The sequence below is a fragment of the Tinamus guttatus genome, unplaced genomic scaffold (genome assembly GCF_059628265.1).
Source record: "Tinamus guttatus ecotype Peru unplaced genomic scaffold, ASM5962826v1 Tinamus_guttatus_pri_ptg000530l, whole genome shotgun sequence".
NCBI classification, from domain to species: Eukaryota; Metazoa; Chordata; class Aves; order Tinamiformes; family Tinamidae; genus Tinamus; species Tinamus guttatus.
Window position 1 is genome coordinate 6,123,250 of NW_028289064.1, and position 24,247 is coordinate 6,147,496.

Here is a 24,247-nt window from a genome sequence, read left to right on the forward strand (position 1 = left end):
ATGGGACCAGCCTCTTTTCAGTGGCAGCCACCGACTGGACTAGAGGAAATGGCCACAAACTGAAGCACCAAAAGTTCCACAGGAACTTACGGAAAATTTTCTTAACAGTGAGGGTGACAGAGCACTGGAACAGGTTGCCCAGAGAGGTTGTGGGGTCTCCTGCTCTAGAGATCTTGAAAACCCGCTTGGATGCAGTCCTGTGCCACGTGCTCTAGGTGACTTAAACATGTGTCTAAACAGATTTACAGATCCAAAGGCCAAATGGATTTACAGATGAGGGAATACAGAGATACCACCCTAGGTAACAACTCTTCCTTTGAGATTACCAAGGAGCGCCTATTTCTTCATTATCATTATGCTACAAATGGAAAAAGGCAACAGCACAAAGAAATTTCAAGCACTAACAACTCTCTGAAACTGTGTGCAGTAACTACTTTTTTTTTTTTTAATCAACTTCAAGGCAACTATTCTAACATAGAAGAAAGGTATTTTTGCTTTAATCAAAAAATTTAAGTGTAGTCCTCTGAAAGTGTCAGGAAACATCATTTACAGAGTAACCTGAATTTCTTTCCGTCAGTCACTGAACAAGCTCCTCTTGGATGCTAACACTATGAACCTGAAGCTCACAGGGGACAGCGCAGTAACAATGGAGTTAATTTCTAAACTGGCTACAGTCAGGATACTGGCAATAAAACATAACTGAGAAGAGACGGTGATAATTTTTAACTTCTATTAAGTCTCTCTGCATTTATGTTCCCTTCTCTCAAAACTCTTGGTACTCGTTAATTCAACCTAGCAAAAGGAATTTAATAATTTGGTAACGACCATGGGAAGTCACAGGTGATATCTAAATTGGTCTAAATCCAGCTTCCTACCCAACACAGCAAGATAGGAGCAATTCCACAGCTAACAGTTCTGAAGCTGCCTGCACACATTGAAACAACACATTAAATCTTGTATTTGATCTAAAATCCGACTTAAACCTGAAAAGTATAAGGCCACAGAAGACTTTCTACCTATTATCATGATGTTAAAATTGAATCATTAGATGAATGTCCAATCCCATTTGTAATTTTCAGTTCAGAGGCCCTGCAGCTACGATAGTGAGTCTGACACCTTACTGGGATATCATGGGATAGTATCTCATCATTTGAATCTCCTACTCAAAATCTACAGAATATTCACTATTTTTGGAAAGTTTTACTGCGTCTCCCTTATAATTCCTAGCTCTATCTATATAGTATTGACCCATGCATGCATAAATAAACAGTCACCTTTTGAAATCAGCACCAGAAAAGACATCTTTTTTGCATCCATAAGACAAGCCGAATAAGCTGACCTGATGTACCTATGCCATGTATCCCAAATCCCTATTGTACTACACTACTACACTCACAGTGGATATAAATTGAATCAAGGAAGGTTCAAGAGAGTATCAGAAGAAACATTTTCACCCCAAAATCAGTGAATCAAAGAACCGGGTTGTCCAAAAAGTCACGGAGCCTCCATCCTTGCAGGTCAAGACCATGTTGGATAAAGCCCCAATTCACCTGCTCCAATCTCATAGCTGACTTGCCTTTGAGGAACACAATGACCTAGAGACCTCCTGAGGTGCCTTCTCACCTGAATTATTCTATGAACCATCCTCAGGTACATTTGCAGGAGAAAATATGAGAATACTTGTTTTAACCTTTCTTCTTTTTCTGTATTTCCATTCAGATTTAACTCTCCTTCTCCTTGCTCTCTTCAAAAGATTTTATTTTGGAGGTAGTTTCAACAATCATTTCTCAGGACACTTGCAGTTCCCACATATTTCAAAACATTAATATTCTTTTAACTGTTCACAAGTCATCTTCTGTACTTGACTAGAGTATTAAGAAATTGTTGGCTTAAAATGCAACAAAATATTTATCTCCTAGTGAGACAACTTCCAATTCTCAAAGCTTATCTGCACACAGAACTTTACAGTTCATTGCAAATATCAAGCATACTCAAGACAAACAGAGAGTTTAATATATGCAGGTCATTACTGATCATTAATTGCAACAAGAATGAAATCTGTGGTAAGTTTAGAACGGTGGGCATCCAAATCTTTCTGATAGATAATCTAACAACAAGACACAAAGTTTTAATACCTAGAATGAAATGTGTAATCAACAACTTTGGTTTGTGTGTTCAATTTTAAAAATTGTTTTAAAAATGTTTTCTGTTATGTAACACAGAAAGAGTATTGTTATCCTTACATAAGAAAATCTGGTCCTGGTTTGTGGGTATTCAAAGATTTTTTATCCCTGTTACAACCACAACTATATGAAAGGTGTTAAACCAACAAAAAGATAGAATTTTTAGTGCAGGATTTTTATTTACTGGCAATCTCAGAGCCAGAATAGTGCCAAGAGCTCATCTGGGAGGATAAAGAAATAAAACATCATCATCTTACTTGTAAAACCAAGCACATTCACTCACTAACAGGTCAGAAGCCGAAAAACATGGAAATTGCTGTTTTATTCATCTAAGTTTTGTTGTCTACTACAAGCAAACAAAAAATAGCATGAAATTGCCTTACTGACCGTTGACTAGCATTCGCAGTCTCGTAGCAGAACACTTTTCTGCCTACACTGAACAATACAATCAGACCAGTCCTCTAAATCCTGCACACTGAAGACCAAGAGACCTCTTGAAGAATTACTGTCATTTGTGTCTCAGTTTTGTATTTTATAATCCATTTTAGTAGCTTTTCGACAAAGGAATTTTCCCCTTCTGTTTGTAATACCAAAAATACTTTCAAAACCAGAAAGGTGGGGAGTAGCAGCCACATGCCTTTTTTTCTTACATTATCAACTCTCTTCAGCAATTCAAAAAACTATACAACCACTTGTTTTTCCTCTGGGACTATGTCCTTTTATAGCAGCAGTCTGCATTTTCCCAAGGTTTCACAAGAACTAAACCACAGAGAGACAAGACAAGCAGTAACAACACCAGCCACACAATATATCGAATGAGCCATCGCCTGCAGAAGGAAATCAACTTGCACAAAGGAATGAGCATCCACACCACACGTGGTTTATTGACTGAAGACCAGTATCTTGGAGAACACAGACCATTCTTTAATTATAGGATACGAAAGATAGAAATCCCAAACAAACAACCTGTAGCTAGGAAGATTTACGTTACTAATAACTTGAGAAAATTGCAACTTTTTTTTACCCATCTCAACTGTTCTCAACCAGAGTATTTTATACATGTAACTCCAATTAAGCTTGGTAAGTGAATGTGCTGTAATATAGCATGAGAATCTCTCAAAGCCAAGCAACAGGTAATTCCATCAAAATATATTGCTTCATTTTGTGTTATTAACGATGAGATATTTGGGTTTCCTATGTTCCAGTTCATGAAAGGTAGGAGAAATCTTTATGTGCTATTTCTAAGAAACCTCTCCAAGTCACAGACAAAAGATCAAGGCTTGCAAGTGCAAACAGCAATATTAACTAGGTCTACAAGATCCACAGCAAGACACTTACACAGTGGGAGAGGCTAAACAGCCATCAGGGAAAACCACTGGATATGTTGATTGAATACACACTGTAGGAGTACATTCCTCCACGTATTCCCTTAAGTTTTTACAGGTATTATGACCTGAAACAGGATAATATCACCAGTGGAAGTGGCTTGCCTTTTTTTTTTTTAAAAAAAAAAAAAAAGGGTTTTCCACAGCTCAGAGACACAAGGCCAAAATTGCCCTTAGCACTTACAATTCATAAGCATCAAGTTTCTTTAAACTCAACTTCAAAGTCTGGTCAGCATTAGTTAAACTCAGCGCATGTGTTTTGACAAATCATTGTTCACAACCAGCAGTGACAAGGCACTAAAACCATGGCAAATGACTGTGGTTTTGACTTGTGGGTAATTCTGTAGTTTATATTTGAAGACTTTGTTTCCATGTTATTAAGAAAAAAAGAAAAAAAATATTTGTCAAAAGCCAAACCTCTTGTCATTTTGAGTTATAAATTTAAACACAGCAGTAGAACTGCATCACAAAGTACAGGCTCCCGAGTTACCAGGTGTAGAGAGAAGGTATTTATGGAACTATTCATCTATCTGAGAAGCAAAATGTAGAGGAATGGTTAGAGGCGCGGACATGGCTGCCCAGCAGGCCTGCTCAATTCCAGCCTTCAGGTTTCAGTGAAAGAACAAAGGGACTGCTAACTAGGAGATAAGGAAGTAGACCAAGGTCAGAGGGAATAAAAGAGCTGTTGAACTAAAAGGATGAGCTAAACAAGTAAGGGGGGCTGTAAGGGTCTTAGTTAGATCATTGTCTACCAATTAGGAGCCTGTGTAATTACATCACTAACTGTTAGAATCATATAAATGTACTGCATGTAAGCTAATAGACGAAGTCAGTTCCAGCTTCTATGAAGTTGTTGTCTGGCATTCCTGACCCGCTCCAAGCTGCAACAAGTGGCGCCCGAACAGGGACTAGATTCCGAACAGGGACAAGATTCCGAACAGGGACCAGATTCTGAACAGGGACAAGATTCCGAACAGGGACCTGGCACAACGGTGCGGGATTCCGGAGGACGACATACGGGTGCAGCCGAGTGATCCGACCAAGAAGGTGGACCGGAGCGGGTAAGCCGGCCGTGATTGCGCACACGGAAAAGGCGACGTTGGGGGGCGAGAAGCCGGGACCCGGGACGAAAAGTCAGCGTTGGGGGGCGAGAAGCTGGGACCCAGGACGAAAAGTCGGCGTTGTGGGGCAAGAAGCTGGGACCCAGGTTGCACGTGCAAGAATAGAGCGAGAAGCTGTGGTACAGCTGCTGCAGGCGAAAAGAGAAGCAGCAGTGAGTACGAAAATGGAGCAAGAAGCTGCTGTACAATTGCTGCTGGACTTATTAGCAAAGAGGGAGGCAGCAGTGAGCATAAAGAAGCTGTATGAGCTGTATAAATGGGCTAGAGACAAGGGACACTTGCAAAGACCCAAGCTGAAGCGAGGGGGTTCTGAGCCCCACCGTTGCCCAAAGGACATCACAGGGCCACCGCCAGATCGTGAGCCTCCCGAAGCTGCGAGCAGTGTACCTGTAAGGGCCTTTGCGAGCACTTCAGGACCAGGACCGCCACGCCACCGAAAACCGCTGGTGTCTGGAGATCCATTGCCAACCCCCCCCGCCTGCGTCCTCATCTGTGCCTGTGGCGCCTGCACCATCTGTGCCCCTGCTTCCGGACCGCACCCAGCGAGCCTGAAGAACGGCCCGGCTGGATCCAGGATTTGTTAGATCACCTTGAAAAAAAAGGAAAAGGGGGGCCAGGGAAGAAAAGGCGAATGAGATCAAGGAGACTTACGTTGCTGAGGGCTTGACAACAGCCAGGAGGGAGGTGCAGGGGGGTTTAATCCGTCTTTTAAAGTGGGGGTTGAAGAATTGTAATGCTTTAAGTGAGGACAGAAACCGTTATTAGGGCTATTATTTCTGTTTGCTATGTTCATCTTTATTATGTGTTGTATCCTTTGTATATTGATGCCGAAACGAGGTATGGTTGAAAGGTGGAAATTTGTATGATCTGTAGAGTCATAAAATTGTTGTGCGAAATAGAATCCAAGACCTTGAGAAAAAAGATGTTTGCCTACCCGGGCTGAGTGATAAGGAGCATGGAGGCGGCTGCTCAGCCAGGCTCAGAGCCGACCTCCTCCAAAAGCAGCTGAAGGCGGCTGCTCGACCGGGCTTGTAGCCAACTTAACTGCAAACATCCTCTAAATTAATTTGAAGGTAAAACATCCGAGAGGGAGGGAGATGAGAAAGGCAGGACCCTCGGACTGACAGCTGGGACCACTTACTGGTATGCGCACCTGCACGGCCAGGAGGGAAGGTTATGTGACTGAAGGTGGAGTTTGTCCACCCCCCCGGTCTGCCTGCTGGCACGTACTGGCCCTACGTGGCAGGATGCACCGGGCATAAACAGACAGTGCAGAAAGAGGGGGGGTGAGACTCCTAACACTGAGGCCCACGTTGTCTCTGCGGGGACGCCCGCCGAGTTAGGAGCCTGTCAGCAACCCTCTAATCTGCCACCTCGAGAGAATGTTCAGTTTCAGTATCCTGCCGACAAGTATTACCTCAAGAGTAATTAGGCATACTTTGCCTTTTTAACGTGCTTTCACCTGAATAGCCGTAGCCACCTTGTTCTGTGTGATTATTGCCGAATCCCAAACCCATTCGCAACCTAATTGGCAACGAGGATGGGATTAGGCAATTGAGACAGTGGAACTCACTAGTGGAGTGCACAGCTACGTGAGGTCGTGCCACTGGATAGAAACTGTGTTTGTGCTGTTTGTGTGTGTGGTCTTTAGATCTTTATTGTGTAATATATATATCAGCAGAGAGGACTGAATAAGCACAACAGGAAAGTACAGAATTTGAAAGAGGGAAAGCCAGGAATAACTCAGACTATGGCGTTCCCCGCCCCCAACCAGTGGAGGACTGGGAGCCGTACTCTGACTTGTATCCTTGGAAAGAGACTAGGGAAGTACTTCAGCATGGGAAACAAGAATGAAGCAACGGCCAAGCTCCAGTGCAACTGGCACGGAAGGACCTGCAACAGTCCTTACAAATTGTAAAAGCCTCAATGCTACTGGAGCGGGGGCCTTCTTAATATATAGAAATCCCAAGCAATTTCTGGGGAGGAAACCAAATTGAAGCTATGCAAACATAAATAGAAATGGAAATCGTGAACCTTTCAAAATGATCGGGACATCTTAATAATCGATTTGAAAGATTGTTTTTTCACCATACTATTGCATCTTGAGGACCATGACATAGTGGAATGTATGAACCAAATGCTGAAATGCCAGCTATATTAAGAAAAAAAAAAAAAAAAAAAAAAAGAGAGAGAGAGAGAGAAAAAAAGGAAAAAACAAAAAAAAAAGAAAAAAAAAGAGAAAAAAGGAAAAGAGAAAAAAAAAAAGAAAAAGAAAAAAGAAAAGAGAAAGAAAAGAGAAAGAAAAGAAAAAAGAGAAAAGAGAAAGAAAAAAAAAAAAAAAGGGGGGGGGAAATTATGCCTGCAGAAAAATTGGCAAGAGCAGAATATGTTTTAAAATTTTGAGATTACCCCAGGACAGCCTAGTCCCTCTGATGGTCAAACACAGGGCTGGGCTAAAGGGAGCCCTGACAGAAGTAAAGTCGGGTCCGTGTAAGGTGATACTGAGAGACTGGAACACCGGAAAATGGACGGGACCTTTAGACTTGATAACCTGGGGAAAAGGGTATGCTTGTATCATTACAGATGCTGGAACCAGATGGGTGCCAGCAAAATGGGTGAAACCTTGGCTGGAAGCAAACTTGCATACATCAGATGTAGCAGGCAAGCAACCGGTACCCTAGCTGTGGAAAGTGTGAGCCTGCAGAAGAACAACATGGGAGGAAGAAGTGTTACTGTTCTTATTAGCTGTATATTGTGGCTGTTAGGAGGTAACGTTACTTTTAATGCTATTATATAGAAGCTGATGCTACTTTTAACACTAATGGATATGTTATGCTTCTTAGGCATATTGTTAATTATACTCAAGTTAAGAGTTGTTGGCTTTGTGGGACAGCAGACCAATTTGATGCACTGGTGTTAGGTATTCCTTTAAACAACTGAACAGTGTTGTAGAGCGACAAGAAAAGGATCTTAATAAGCTCCAGGCAGAGGTGGAAGATCTTGAAGAAAGGAACAGAAGTGTCCAGGCAGCACTTGATAGTGCTTACAAGGAACTTGCAGATCTTCATAAAGCTAATGCCACAAAGGACAGTGAGGCACAAGAGGCAGCCCTAAGTCGGGAAATGAAGGCAAAGGAAGAACTTGGTTTAACTTTGGAGAAGGCCCAGGATGAGGCATGGCAGCAACAAGAAGCTTTGGCGATTCAGGTGGCAGACCTGTGGCTAGCGCTGCAACGTGCAGAACAACAGGCAGCAAGAAGAGAGGACTACTTACGGCAGGAAATCAGTGAACTACAACAGAGACTGCAAGAAGAGGAGAGTCGGAACCAAGAACCGAGCCAAAGTGTTACATCTGCTACACGGCCACTGCTTCGGCAGATAGAAAATTTGCAAGCCACGCTGGGAGCGCAAACCTCCTTGTGGGAAAAAATGGAAAAGAATCTTTCTAACAGACTTGGTGAATCTCAAGCCCTTTTGGCAGCAGCTGCCGAAAGAGAACGGGCTGCAACAGAAGAGCTTCTTTCTACTAAAGTTCAGATGTCTTCTACTGAATCGCAGAATAGTCTTTTAAGGCAAGAAAATGCTCGTCTCCAGGCTCAACTAGAAGGTGAGAGAAACAGACTGAAGAAAATGGAAAATGAGAACAGTAGATACGAGGTTGAACTGGAAGGTCTCAAAGTTGAGTATGCAAAAACCCTTGAGGAGGCAAGAGGGGAAAAGGAATGGTGTAACGGAAATGTTACCCACAATACGGGAACTATCCGGCTTAGGAAGGTTCCCACCGGGTGGTTTTTGATATGTGGGAACCGAGCTTGGGCTGGCATTCCGCCCCAGCCTATGGGTGGGCCTTGCACATTTGGTCGCCTTGGTATGATTTGGCCACACGGCCCTCTGGGGAACAGCAAGACCCTGTTAAGGTGATCAAAAAGAGCAGCGAACTCTTTTAGCTCAGAATGTGAGGATAGCATTGATCTCTGGAGCACTTGGGGCTCTTCGTCCCTGGGGTATCAGCCATGCGGGCACACTGAAATATTGAGCTCCTTGCCTGCTAGGCCTTGAAACAAGCGAATGCAACCAGTACTGTGCTTAGTGAGTTGTCAGATGATTTAACCCAGGTACAACACGCTGTGCTGCAAAACTGTGCCACTGTTGATTTCCTGCTTCTTGCTCACGGACATGGGTGTCAGAACTTCGACGGAATGTGCTGCATGGACTTGCAAGATCACTCGACAACTCGGCGATACATGGACAACTCCAGGACTTGACAAAGCATACGGAGAAAGTAACAAAGGATGCGGGATTTTTCGGTCTAGACGGACTAACGGACTGGTTAGGAATTGGGGGATGGATAAAATCATTGATGAAATCGCTGTTAATGTTGTTACTATGGGGACTGTTGCTTGTAATTAGCTTAATGATTGGTTGTACCTGTTTGCGCGCTTTAATGTCACGTTTGTTAACTGCTTTTTCACGCAATCCGAATCTGACACCTCAAGGCTGGCTTGCTTCCCGGGGTCACCTAATCTAAAGAAAAAGGGGGAATTGTAGAGGAATGGTTAGAGGCGCGGACATGGCTGCCCAGCAGGCCTGCTCAATTCCAGCCTTCAGGTTTCAGTGAAAGAACAAAGGGACTGCTAACTAGGAGATAAGGAAGTAGACCAAGGTCAGAGGGAATAAAAGAGCTGTTGAACTAAAAGGATGAGCTAAACAAGTAAGGGGGGCTGTAAGGGTCTTAGTTAGATCATTGTCTACCAATTAGGAGCCTGTGTAATTACATCACTAACTGTTAGAATCATATAAATGTACTGCATGTAAGCTAATAGACGAAGTCAGTTCCAGCTTCTATGAAGTTGTTGTCTGGCATTCCTGACCCGCTCCAAGCTGCAACAGCAAAATCTTAGGACACTTTTATAACAGGTTACCCAAGAGCAAAGGTCAGCATTCTCACAGAATAGAAGTCAGCTTAAGAACAAATTTAATGCTGGGGAATGTGCAGGCCCACCCCCGCATACATTTGGTCAATATGTTGTTCAGTCTCATTATGCTTTTGTGTTGGTCAGAACAAAGCCCACCCACACCCCTAGAATAAACCAATCATACAGGATGGTAACAGTTTCACATGTATTTTTTATAAAGGAGGCTAAAAAAGTGCCCAAATAAATTTGAATTACTGTGCTACTGTCTGTTATCTCACTGTGATGTACTTAGATGCCAAATTTCCCACAGACAGTGGGAAATAAATCTGGCAGTATTAAAAATGGAAAGTAATACTTAAACTCTCTTTTAAAAACATATGAAGTGTTGAAAAAATAAGCCAATGTAGATGGAAATTAGCCATCAGCACCGTCCCTTATAATCCCCCTGAAAGACCCACAGGATGTTCTGCCAGTATGGTGGTCCTGACCACCAATACCATTAAAATACAGCAAGAGATGATAGTTCCCTGATGAGAAAGAAGAGAGAACACATTAAAGCACAAGTTAGATGCACCTGATCATGACAACATTTTCTAATACATCCTCTATTTTTTTTCCTCCCCGTTTATTCACGAAGACAAAATTTCGCTGAAGAGAAACTAAGACTGAGGAAGCTGTATGGAGAAACAGCTATTCCATAGACCTGTTTGTCTATATGCCAAAACTTAAGATAAAGAAATAGGTAGAAGAGGTGCACGTACAAATGCCTCTGAAGATGTTTTCTCACTGGACACTATTATCTCTAGTTTATCACCTGTATTATTTATTTTTCAGTGCTTCAAGTATGAGATTTTCTTCATGCTTCTCAGCAAGAACTACGTTAAGTGTTTATCAAAAATGATACTATTAAGCAGATGTGCCACATAATTAGCAACGACAAATCCACTTACTTTTTTCTCCTTCTCATGATGTTTATCCTGAGAGTGAGAGGAAGAATCACTTAAACTTTGATCATATGACCTATTAGATCCCCGTTTGCTCTTTTTCTAAAAAGAGAAAATATATTTATGGATATAGAAAAGGAATCATTTGAATAAAAAGAAAGTATAAAGCATTTCAAATGATAAAATGCCTTACTGCTTGAGGGGAAAAAAAAAATCCAGTAACTGAAAAGCTGACAAATAACTGACACTAATAAAGTTAACAAGACTCTCTAATGTATACCAAAGCAAAATAAAAAGCCTACCTTTATATTGACTTTTTTTTTAAACCAACTCATGAATTTTCAAAATGTGCCTTCCACAAAAATGAGATTACCTTTTTAAAAGTTAAAATATGCTTAAGTGCACTCTCAAATTTTCATCACGTAAGAGAGAAAAGTTGATGCTCAACTGAATACCCACAGTGCTAAGACCCTCATATGTTTCAAGCGCATTTTGAGAACGCCATTCTATGGCTCCATGATTTATTAGTCAAGTGGCTCGTCTGCAACATTTTTAACATAAAAACACTTAAAAAAAAAAAAAAAAAAAGGCTACAGAATGTTACCGCATTTGTGGTATATATTTACAAGTAGCAGACAATTACCTGTATTTCTATAATATCTGAGAGCCTGGTCTGGGACCTCGCATACTTCATGCTAGGTCAGTATCCAAAACGTTTAAGTTGTTCTATTATAACTGAGGAAATGCTACAAAGACGCTTCAGGTCAGTTCTAATCAACTCAAGTTTTCAGTGATACGATAGATATACTCCACCCATTATCTTTAGTAATAAATACTTAGTATCTGCATTTACCAAGTATTGATAGTCATTGTATTCCTAAGATACAGTAGAAAGCTAACATGATCTTGCCTGTCTTTACTATTCTAAGCATTAGAGTTTTGTAAGGGAAAGCTATTTATACATCAAATCTGAAGCTGTTTCTATATCGCTAACCTTCCTTTTCAAACAAAAATGCATGTTCTCAAGTCATAGCTGCACTGCTGCATTCCAACTAAACAGTGCTAGCCTTTGCTGCTAGCTAATGCACCAATGTTGTTCTAGATCAAGATAAAAACTGTAGCTAAGTACGGGCAATATTTTATCATGAAGTAAACATACTAATTTTCACAGGAGCACAGAGCTAACCTCACTGGGCTTAGCTCCTAGAAAGCTAAAATGGCTCATCTGCCCTGGGGCTTTACCTCATCGCAACTTATTCAAAAGTCACCCTGAAGTATTCAGCTTTTTTTCTTTTTTTAAGCACTGAAAACAAGTTTAAGCAAGTTTAAGCAAACTTATAGCAGAATCTGAATTTAAATAAAAGTCCCTCATGCCCACACATGCATCAATGCATACACATACATACACACTCAGTTATATGGCCCTGTCAACCTGGCGAAATAAGAAGTGGTACGAAACACTCGAGGTCTGATTCAAAAACCTACAGAAATAAGTAAAAAATTTTGAAGGTTCTTGCATCAAACCTCAAGCCATTTCCTCGAGGTTGTGTTTCAAAGAACTCGGAGATAGGGAACAGCCACTAGCTACACAGTGGAGAAGGAAGAAAGGAAAGAACAGTAAAAAAAAAAAAAAAAAAAAAAAAAAAAAAAAAAAGGAGAGAGAGAGGATTTTTTTATTCTCCATCATATAGGATATCGAAAGAAAGAAATACATCTACGTTGTTCCGGAACATTCTAAATTCCTAGAAGTCAACTAATTAAATAGCTAAGGAAAATATTCCAGCAATTCAATGATTTAAAGGACTAACTTTGAAAAAGCCTCAACAAATGCTGCTTCTGGCAGAGAGAAGAAACACACATTCTGGAAGTAACCACTTACAAAAACAGATTACATTTTTAGCTAGTATTTCTAGAATTGCGATTAAAGTGTTGCTTTAATGAAATACAGTTAGTGCAATTTAAGTTAATAAATACTTACCAGTTTACTAAAATGATATTTACAGTAGCCACAATATTGGACGTTATCTGCCCCATTGCCTTCCTCTTCACAAAGAAGTCCTGCAAACTGGGCACTAAAACAAACCAAAAAACATCCAAGAAAATCATTTTTACATTCACTCACATCAAAACATCACACCTGATTCTATACAGATACTTGCATCTACATTTATTAAAAGTCCCAAGGAACAAGCAACTTAAAGATATGTGAGTACCTAATTAATCTTTTCACAGCCAAGTGAAATACATATACGGTTCATACTTAGACTATGAAAAGGGCATCAGGCCTATCAGCCCCATACACACAAGTACAGCTTAAAAGTCTGCTTTTACTCTGCAACTAGTCTCACAAATAAATCAACCAGGCAATGTATTATGTATCTTAGATCAAACTCAAGTCAGATTTTTTTTTCCCCCCTCAACAAAACCTTGAATTTTTACATGTCCTACAAAACCAAGTTTTACTGGTTTAAACACAGACTGTGGCCTGTTAACTCCCTTCAGAAAGAACAAAACTTGCAAGTTTCCTTGTCTGGGCTAATACTACCTTATTCTATCCCTCTTTTAAAGTCAAATTTTCTTTTCACCATTTGTGCAAGCTTGTTTTATTTTCTATATTGAAATCTTGGATAAATTTCTTTATTGACCTTGGACAATGTGGAAGACCCAAACATTGAGTTTCATTTTGTACATCATTTTCATTAGCACAATGATGCAATGTAACAGTTAAGACAGTCCTGTGCCACATGCTCTAGGTGACCCTGCGTGTGCAGGGGGGTTGGACTAGATGACCTCCAGAGGTCCCTTCCAACCTTAAGCATTCTGTGATTCTATGAGATGTTGCAAGCAAATATTTAAGTTAAAAAAAAAATTACACATCAGCTTATTTACACTGCCTTTTTTTTTCTGCTCTCATTTGCACACTATGTCCTTAGGCAATCCATAAATACTTTCTCCTAAATACATGTACATTACAACAGACGCCAACTACAAAAACATTTAACGCAATCTCTTCGAGCAAAGATTTACCATTCTAAGTTTGATATACAAAAACAAAAGGATAGACTTAAGGTTGTTCTTGCCAGACCAGATTTGTTAAGTCCCAGTTGATACAGCTCATGCCAGATGTCCATTTCTTCTAGCTTTACCATATTCCCTCCATTTTACGAATACCACAGAAGCTTCTCATGATCCCTAGTCACAGTACTCTCTGGCTGGGTATCGTTTTATAACACACACTTGTGCATAGTGAATCAAAATATTATAACAATTGACAAAATTAGGAATGATGCGTATATTTTCATTTTGAATAACACATTGAATATCGTCTCATGTTCTTTATGGCAGTCCTTGAGTTTTTATTTATTTATTGAAAGAAAGACAAGAGATGAAAAAAAAACTTTTAAATTTAAAATACTTAGATGAATATCATGGTATGGTTTCATAACTGTAAATACCATAAATAGCCTCTTTATGTATATGCGTATAAGTTCTCAGGAGCAAATCCTTTTTTATTATAAAATCAAGCCTGACATCAACCATTTCCAATGGAAAAAAGATGTTTAAGAAAAAATAAAATTTCAAGATCCTGCCCATCCTGCCAGATATCTGTGTGTGTGTGTGTGTGTGTGTGTGTGTGTGTGTGTGTGTGTGTGTATATACACACACAGGCCCCTGCACAGAGAGGCCCTGACTGCAAACGAGGACATGCAGAGTTGCAAAGAAATTAGCATCTAGCCTGAAGAATCAAATCCTCCAAGATCTGCACATGATATTCAAAATATCATTTGATTATCCTGAAGAAAATATGTTTAAGTAGATGAGCAAATATGATTTCCCTGACTGGACTGGTGCACTGATAAATGATGAAGCATGTTGGGGTGCTCATAAAGCAGATGGATAAAAGCAGAGATTATGAAAGCAGACAGCTGTATAAAACAAAAGAAAAAAAAAAAGACTTCACCTGAGTCTGAAGGAACACACAATCCCCAGGAAATCTGGGGATGGGATTCCTTCTGCCTGCTTCTGCCTGTTAGGCATACAGTTTAATCTAATAACCCAGGCCGAAGTCCATAAAGTGGAGCAGGCATCTCCAGAATGCAAGAAAACCCAAATATCATAGGATAATGAATCAGATGCTAGACATGATATATTTTTTCACCAGCAGCTGTAGATGAAAACTAAGTTTATAGTTAAGGTTATAAAGGTACCATTCAGATAAACCTAGTGAGGTAACTCACCCCTCCTGGCACAGATTCATAAACTTTTTGGGGATATCTTTATTGTGTTTTTTATGCACACCTCAGTAAGCTACCTGTTTCCCAAATTGATTTTTTTTTTAACTGATTTACTACTAGCAAAAGGTTAGCAGGTAAGCAAGCAGCTTCTTCTTAATACCACATTTATATAAAGGGAGGAGCAAAGGGAAAAGCGATAAATCTTACATGGGCTATCAGCTAGCGTTCAATTCATAACTCTGCTGCTGCTCCTGTCTGGACATATTCACAGGACCTCCAAGCAGCTAATACAACATAAGGGAATATTCTGAGATAGCTTTTATAGCTCACAACGTCTATGCTACTGTGATCATACTGTCAGTAAACTCCATTATGCTGGATATTCTACACAGGCTGCAAAACAGCCACTTTACTACAGATGCCACAGAAACACCACATGCAGCTGTTTCTCTGTTTCTTTTTGAAAATGATTTCAGAGATTTTTAAATGATAATATAAACTTACCATGTTACATGAAAAGCTTGTCGACACCCGTGTTTGTTACATGTCATGCAAGCACCAGTGGCTGCTTTACTTTCTCTGCCTTGTTCATCGCATATATAGCATGTCTATTGAAGAGAAAATACTTAACATGATAAAAAGCATACAAATGAATTCTGTGTTACTCACAGGAGATTTTTCAAGCATAAGAACTGTTGGATTTTGCAGCTAAGGTTATATAAGAAATCAATTTTTAAAACTAGTTACATTTTGCTTGTAAAAGGAGATCATCTAATAGACACCTTGGTAGACTCTCTATAAAACTTTATCAACCCTAATGAGGTACAAATACTAATTTATTTCAATTCTACAACACTATTCAAACAGCCAAAATGGTCAAGCAGCCAAAAGCAAGTAACATGGGGCTTCAGGATTTTCCTTAACTTCAAATCTGTGTTTATGGCCTTGTAGGTCACAATTGTTTCACATATTCATCATGAGTATTACCAATATCACCAAAGTTATATCATTTGCATTCAGAAATATCAAAGAAACCAAGACACCATATATTTCATAAGACACATGCACATGCGTAGACCTCCACACAAACTACACGTAAAAATCTGCTAACTTCAAGTTTTGTTTGTACTTTTGCTGTGAACAGTTTTCAGAGGTCTCACAGATGCTTCGGCATTTACTTGATGGATTTTGTGTTTAACTTCACCATGACTCGCATAGCCACATGAACATCATCTTAAAAACCAGCCTAGCAAAAAATCTTCTTCAAAGTTTTAAGTGAATACACCAAACCCATTTCAAACTCAAAATTTAGTAAGCTAAAATGAAAACTAATCATCCAGAATCTGAAAATCTTTTCACAGCTTTTCTCTCAAGTTTGTTCTTTTACTGGAATACTGTGGCAATTCATAAGATTTTGGAAAGTCTTTTCAATTAGTGCGGAAAAAAAATAGATTGATATATCTTTTTTTTCTTCATTTTTCAATGTTTTTAACACAGAGATCACAGACAAGAAGAAAAGCTATATAGAAACACAATTGTTAAAACACACCACTTCAATAACTCACCAACATTTTGGTGCAAAATATCAGGTAAAACTACATCTCTTTCCATTTTTTCTGTTCTAATTTTTGAAATGCCAGATGGTATCACACCACATTTATAATACCACTTGAAACATATGGCACAAGCAAAATGGAACAAGTTAACAATTGATTCTTAATGAAAATATCCTTTATAGATGTAGTCAATTATCTACTTTTAAATAAGACAGACTCCTACTAACATGAAAACTATCAACTGTACATTACTGTATTGAAAACCTATTAGAAGGCCTTAGGTGGGAAGGCAAAGAGAAACAACTTTCATTAATTCTTCTGTTTTTCGGTCATCTATGCTTACTCTATAGCAGACATGCTGCTATTGCATGGCAGCCTTTTCCAAGAATGTAAAGAGAAGTAGTAGAATGATTAATAAATAAAAAGAATATTGACAACTGGTGGTAGAAAACACAGTTTAATAAAAATGTTAGTGAAATAAAGTAAAATTACATTTTAAAAGGATATGAAATAAAAACATTTTTACTTAGACATAAAATTGCCAGATTCTGATATATCAGAACGGCTTTTAGCAGTGTTTAACATCAGGTGTCAGAATGCCACAGCTAACAAGAGCATTACAGTTAACACGCTGCACCCTGGGACACGGAGTCACCCATCTGCAGGCTCTGCTAGGCCTACAGTCCTACTTGGCTCTTTGCCTTGCTCCTTTGGTACACCAAGGTAGCCCGTAAGGACAATTCAGCCACTTTTTGGTTTCCATACAGTGACCTGACACACTTAAGTTTTAGATCATGTTCTTGTTTGTTCCTATCAACCTCATCTGAGTTACTGTATTAAGTGCAACTTCAAAAGGTGTCTCTATAAACAGATGAAGTTAAACAAACCCCATAAAACACAAGTTCCAGTTACTGTTCTGTTACTCAAAACAGGGTTTTTCCATTATCTTTTTTTTCTTCATTGTAACTCATAAAGATAAGTGATATAAGCACATCATTTTACAAGGATATAGGCTCAATCCTAAATCCTGCATTTAGCATCTGCGTTTCAAAACCCCTTAAAGAGATTTATGGTAAAACTTTATTGTAAAATGATAGAACAGACTAGCTGTATTTTGAAAGTTAAAAATCAACACTGTGGACTATTCTACAATTATTAAACAAGCTCAGAGAACTTCTGTCCTGTCAGAGAACCTGTTTCTTAAGCCTAAACAGAAAAAGGAGGATAGAGAAAACGTCACCCTTCTGTTCCAAAGCAGGCTTTAAGCTCTCTCTTAAGTCTTCTACTGTATTAAAAGATGAAGCTGCTTAAGCTTCCGCTTTATGTTTGGATGTCTAAGTAAAAAGAGAGTGATGATGAAGTTCACAATACAGTAGAAGACTTCAGACAGTCAAACATTTGCAAGTCCCTGAAATTGCGACACTCCCCCAAGCCCTGGGGCATTTCAGTGCACATGACAAATGTGCAGGTCTCTTTAAATGAGCCTAGTTTGCAAAACTGTCTTTGCTCATCTGTTAAAATTTTTCCTTCAAAGATTCAAAATTTCAACCTAAGACAAAAGGGAAGACAAGGCATGGAAAACCCTTGTAAAGCAAAAGGTCATGTGGATGGCAGAGCAGTGGCGGGAAGAGCTAATTTAGAAGTTATTAAATGAACTTAGTTATATTTAAACAGAAATTTCTCACTGTCCCAGTAGATGCTGATATAAAAGTATAACAGCTGCCCTTAAGCAGGTGGTCAAGGCACTCCAAACAAATGCATTAACTTTTTTAATCAGCTCTGAAGAGGTTCCAAAAAGCAGTAATTGTGTTCAGTTATCATTAAGTTTCAGAACACAAAAGAGACAACTAAAGCTCAAATAAAATGAGATTATCCATGTATAACCTCTACTTAACAGGAGAACAACTACAGGTTCAATTCTTCTTGGAAGCAACTGTGCAAGAGCAGCTTTCCTGCTGGCTAACTTGTCACTCAAGTCATTCAGTGGCTGCATTCTATAGAGTGAAAGGTTTCACCTTAGAAGCAGGTGAAGAAGCCAGTGGCCAAATGTCTGTGTATCAGCAGGCCTTATGCTTGGGCACAGCTGTTTTTCTTGCATTCAAGATACCATTTTATAATACTGCATTTACTTGCAGCGTTCGATTAATGAACATCTTCATACAAAATCCTCTGTAAATTAAATATTGTCTCCTGGTAAATCTCAGAGAGGTCTGTTTTTATAGTTTAAAGACTATGGTATATATTCTTCTTTATGGTAATTTTTGTTGACTTACACTTTTTCCTGCTTTTGGATGTTATCCTTCTAACAGTAAACAAATACCCAGAATTACTTAGGACTTCACAGGAAGGAGGAGGAAGAAGAAATAAACCCCCTTTCAAAAATCATCCCATTCCAAATCAAGTTGTGCTAATTAGTCAAAATGAAACACTCGGGCATTAAGCCTCTTTAAAAAGGTAACTAATTGCCTTTTTTCTTAATTATATACTTATATTTATTAAAGGCCTTTTTGCAACATCCACCCTTGAAAAAAGTTTTTTTTCATTTCTTTCTGAATATTATGCATTACAAGGGGATAAATTCAGAGTTAAATGGTTCTACACAGTTTCAGATTTTTAAAGTGTTAATATGTCATTAGAATAACCACAGAATAAATACTGAATGGGAAAAAAAATGACAGTTATTGCAGGCTGTCTTAAAAAGGAATTAGCAGTTGTATTGGGTTTGGAGGATGTTGGAAAAGAAAGGTAACACAAAACACCTCATAAACATATAGGGATAGTTGATCTTTTTGCAAATTCATTGACTATTCCTGATGCAATTAGTATAATTTAGAAGCAATTACCTATCAGAACAGTTGACCCATTTCACTTCTGGGGACATTCCCACTTGTGGCCAGTAGTATTTTGGGGACAGAAGCTACATAGGGTGCTTACATGCGAGCTCAGAGCCAGCCGGCTTGACAACTAACGGCAGTTTAACCAGAGCAGAACAAACCACAGCACTGGCTGCAATTAAAAGAGATGGAAGAATCCTCTGCCAGCTCTTTCTCCTAAATTCTGTGAAATCAGATTTCACATTCTTTTCAAAATATACCAGTGTTCAAAGATCATGATATATTTTAATTAACAAGACAATCCCTAGTTTGCTAAAAAAAAAAAAAAAAAAAAACCCTTAGTAAGGCAGTGCAAATAAGTTTAAAGCTGAATTGAATATTGAATAATTCTTGAATTTATCATAAAGACATAAAAGAGAGCATTACAGTAGGCATTTAAGAATTTTATGTAAAAAGCATCCTAAAAAGTGAAGTTTTACATTATTACAGTTTGCAAATTTTAAAATGAGTTATATATAGACAAACACACATAATTATACCTTATTATAACGATCATGAGGAACAGACTGCAACACGATAGGTTCCATTGTAGCAACATTTGCAAACTGCACCTCGGGAATGTACAGAGCACAAACCACATGAGCCCAACCTACAAAAAGTTACAATTGTATTTAATTTTAAAGTCTTCTGGAAGCTCAAAGGACATTTCAATTATAGCACAAATAACTTTTACAAATTTTTTTCCATGGACTATTTTAACTGTTTAGACTGTTACAGCCACAAGTTACTTAAAACATGAATTTCATTTTATATTATCCAAAGTTAAGGTGAGCGGTAACATCTTTAAGCTCATTCTGTGGAGAATTCATACAAAATAATACTACAAACAAATGGCAACATACAAACAGAAAAACAAACTATTTCTTTAAATTTCTTAGATTCACACAGTCAACATATACATGTTATGGAAGGGAAATACCATATGAACAAATTAGTATTTATGCATGCATTATGATCATGTAGGACTCTTTTTGGAGAAGTCATCCTCATTTCACTAGTTCCTGTATTCTTTCTGTAGCAAGCAGTTCTCTTCCTACCACCTCTATCAAATCTCTTAAATTTTCATGGTTAAAAATGCGATTTTTTTTTAAGCCGTATCAGACCCATGCTCAATCATTAACCTGAGTTGATCAACAAACACTTAGTTACTTACCATCATAACAACAAAATTAAGAAGGAAAAGTATTTGTCTGAATTCTGATATGAGGGGGGGAACGCTGATTCAGAAAGAAATGTGATCGTTTCAAGCCTTTTTTGCATCTTTAGATCCCAGAAGTTGCCAGTTTGTTGGCCTGGAGGATAGTTTATGGCATGGGTAAAAACTGCCCGTATTCTACCTTAGGCTAAACTTAGCAGAAACAGCTCTAGAGCTAACAAAACAAAATAATGCAGTGACTCTAAATAATCCTACTACATGAGCAACATAGCACAGTAGGGGCCTACTATGAAGGTGACAGGACCTTCCACACACATTAAAAAGAATTGTCCTTTCCCCTACCTGGGTTGTCTTACTTGTAGGTGACCAGTAAAGATATTAGATAAATTCAAAATATTCTCTGCGTGCCAGTATTTCCTGTAAAGGCCTGCGGCCCTAACACATGCCTTTTTGGGGGTTATTTTCATTCCAAGTTTTCTGGTTCCAACTGACTAAAGGTTCCCAACTTCTCCACACAACTGCACATTGACTCTTAAGCTGAGCTCAATGTAAAGTTGTATTTACTTGTAGTAGTATTGTTCAGAGTGTGGAATAGTATCCAGTATTGAGTATAGGGCAGCACTGAATTAATTTTATCCTTTTCTTAAAACAGAAGTATTTTCTAGTTGCTTCCAAACAATAGATTTTTTTTCTGCTTACTAAATCGATATTTTTAATTTGCATAGAAAATGAGAAGCAAACACACACATAACTTACAGTCAGCATTCACGGCCCAGTAACACATATCATACCATTTCAGTATTTCATCTGCAACTAAACACAGCATCTGTGCTGCTTCATCATTTTATTCACAAAATAGTCTAGAATTTTTCCACATGCAAAAAAAAAAAAAATGTATCAGACTGCAATAAAAGAGTAGGAAAAAAAATATAAGCTTCCAACTTGAGCTGCTTTTAGAAGTGGTTCCAACAGACCTTTTTAAAACCATAATTAACAAACTCGTTGAAAAGGCCTACAAAAAGACTCAGTCATTTCTCTTTCCTCCTCTGTCTACATTATCATGAGGGAGTATGTATTTATAGGACTTTCCTAAGACTAGCAAACCAGGCCAATAGATTTTTTTTTTTTTTTACTGAAATAGAAACACCATTCAGCTAAAAGAAATTTAAAATTTTTTAAAAATCACCATTAAACCAGTAGGAAAAAAAAAAAAGGCTTGCTAGCCCAGCTAAAAATATCAGTTTCAAAAGTAACTCTACCTTTTACTGAATGCTACCATATCACTACAAATATATATGCATAGTGCCAGTAATTTAATATATTTTTATTTCTAAAATATCTAAAATATATAGTGTACATCCCGAATAGCTGTGCACAACAGCACGCTGCAGTCCTCCCCATAACAAAAGCAGTAGCACGAAGCAGTGAAGGACAACAGCTCTAACGCACTTTCCGAACATGGGATCAACAAGTGCCCGGGGAACTGTGGACAAGGGACCTTCTCCATTGGTTTCTAGTATCTTCCTTAGATCCCAGATAATCTGGGCTTGCTGAAAATGCCCAACCTGTCCAATAAATGTGTGCATCATGCACGGAGGGGGCTGCAGCACTCTGCCCCCCTCAAGTGCCTATTCACCAAAGACACGGGATGTCACAAAAGCAGCTTATTCCAGCAGCACTTTCCCCCGGGACTCACAAATCCTCTACACGACTGCTCAAACATTATTTCATTCAAAAGTTCACTAGGGATGAAAAATAAAACTGTGAGCTGGAGAGCAACACGCAGGGCGCCTGTGCTCCCACCCAGGGCTGGGGGGAAGTCGGCCAAGGGACAGGACAGATGCAGAAGGCAAGCGGAAGAGCAGAAGGAGCAGCTCTCTGAAGGAGGCTCCAGGGAGGAACTTCTCTCACCATGTGTGGTAAAACACCAGCACAAGCTGCCTGGGGAGCCTGTGGACTCTCCATCTTTACAGAGTTCAAGAGGCCTGAAGACTCTCCCACAAAACGGTCATCAAGGCTTGAGGAACATCAATAATACGCACCGCCACCATAAGGACCAAACGATAGAGGAGGAAAACAGAAAAGTAAACAGATGTTTTTCCTGAACTTCCAAAGACTATTCATTCTTACTACAAAAAGGAACATGTGGAAACAAGGCCAACCAGGAACACCAAACCAGGAATGCACAACAGCTCTCTTCTGTCTCTGACGGAAGAATAAGCTACTAGTATGCAAGTACCTTTATTTTCCACATTTTTGTGATCAAAGAAGGATCCTGACAATACAACATTGTGATAAAATGCTTCCATCGCCCTCTCAGATGGCAGAAGAAACATCCCAGGATTTTGCTACATGCTCCATGTTCTGCATATACCTTTTGTAATTAGGTCTATAATATGTATACTTATGTATGCATAAATAACATCAAAAGTGGGAATCAGAAAAGCAGAGATCTCTTTCTAAGGAAAGCTTCTCTAGGCTACAGATTCAGGATCGCTCATGCTCATCACCATACACAGTCTGCCTCTGCTGTCTTGCATCCTCTGCTATATTAGCCTAGGTTTAAAGGCAGGATTAGACAAGACCCTCTGTCCCCAGTTACTGCACTGACTGGCATAACAGCCCATTTTCATGAAAAACTCAAACTCCTCTGGTTGAGGGGACAGAAGCCTCCTTCCTCGTTGGAAGGAATTATTCTGCTATTTTGCCACAAGAAGCTCCCACTTTTCCTCCTCCTCTAGGCAGTTATTCTCAGGCACCGCTCAGGACTCCGAGTCTCAAATGAATAAAACACCGATTGCCGTGCTCAGATTTGAGGCCTTCTTTTGTCTACTGTTTCATGCCAGATGACATCTTATTTTGTTTGCTGGAGTAATGAACATCCTAAAAAGAGACCCATTCAAACTGTATGTGTAACTGCTAAGACAAGCAAGCACAGTCTTTGTGCCTGGATTTATGAGCATGTTAAAACACACATTCCTCAATTAATTCCATCTGAAGCCATCAGATTGTTTTGTAAAGTTCCTATTCAAATTACTTACCACCTCACTATTTTTGGGCCACTACCAACTCTGTCAGCAACCATACATCTGTTTCTCCAAAGACATAATTAAATGAAATCCTTTTAAGCTTTACCAATGTTTAAGTGTGAAAAAAAACTGATATCCATGTTTTAGATTTTTTTTAATGCCAGTCCCTTTGTTCCACACATTCAATGTTTACAACATCCTCACTAGTTACTGCTGGAATAAGAATTATTTTTATCATTCCTCCTCTTATAAAATAAATGACAGAAAAAATAATGTGGTATTCTGACTTCTCTTAGCTGTTCCTGATGGTTTTTCAGCCTTAGCCAGTGCTGTGGTTTTGCTGATTTGGCATGCAAAACTTTTAAGTGTTTGCTTAAAGATTTCACTTGCAGTGCCTAACTAGCTTTAATGCAGTGAAAATATTCTAATTTTAGACATTTAGCAGATAGAATTTGAATATGCAGTATTAACTAACTTTCAAGCTAACAAATACCAGATTCCAGAACCCAAACTAAAAAAAAAAAAAAAAAAAAAAAGGCTTGCTATCCCAGTGTGACAATTAGTAGATAACTCTTAATTTCACCTTCAGCACATGAAAGATTGTTACCAGGAAGGCTATATAAGAGAACTAGATGGAAACTCTATCAAAGTAATCTTAAATTAATGGAGGGGGAAAAAAAAAAAAAGGAAGATAAATTGCACACAGTATTAGCAGTCATTATCAGCCTAAATTTTTACAACTACAGCTTAAGCACTCATTCACAAGCATTTTCCCTGCAAATAAGTTCACAGGTTTCTATGTTCATTCAGCAGAAAGATTTAAAGCTTT

At 38.8% G+C, this 24,247-nt stretch overlaps 1 protein-coding gene across 2 annotated transcripts in view; it reads right to left on the reverse strand.

The window, feature by feature from the left end:
- The window catches only part of MLLT10 (MLLT10 histone lysine methyltransferase DOT1L cofactor), a 116,987-nt gene that overhangs the window by 65,973 nt on the left and 26,767 nt on the right, over positions 1 to 24,247 (reverse strand). The window contains exons 5-8 of one of the 2 annotated variants that reach the window (XM_088533977.1): positions 19,713 to 19,822; positions 15,288 to 15,391; positions 12,527 to 12,620; positions 10,555 to 10,650 (exon numbers count right to left, since the gene is read on the reverse strand). In XM_088533977.1, coding sequence (XP_088390103.1) covers positions 10,555 to 10,650; positions 12,527 to 12,620; positions 15,288 to 15,391; positions 19,713 to 19,822 — 404 coding nt within the window. The remainder of the gene's footprint in view (positions 1 to 10,554; positions 10,651 to 12,526; positions 12,621 to 15,287; positions 15,392 to 19,712; positions 19,823 to 24,247) is intronic. The other variant, XM_088533978.1, reaches the window with a different exon arrangement.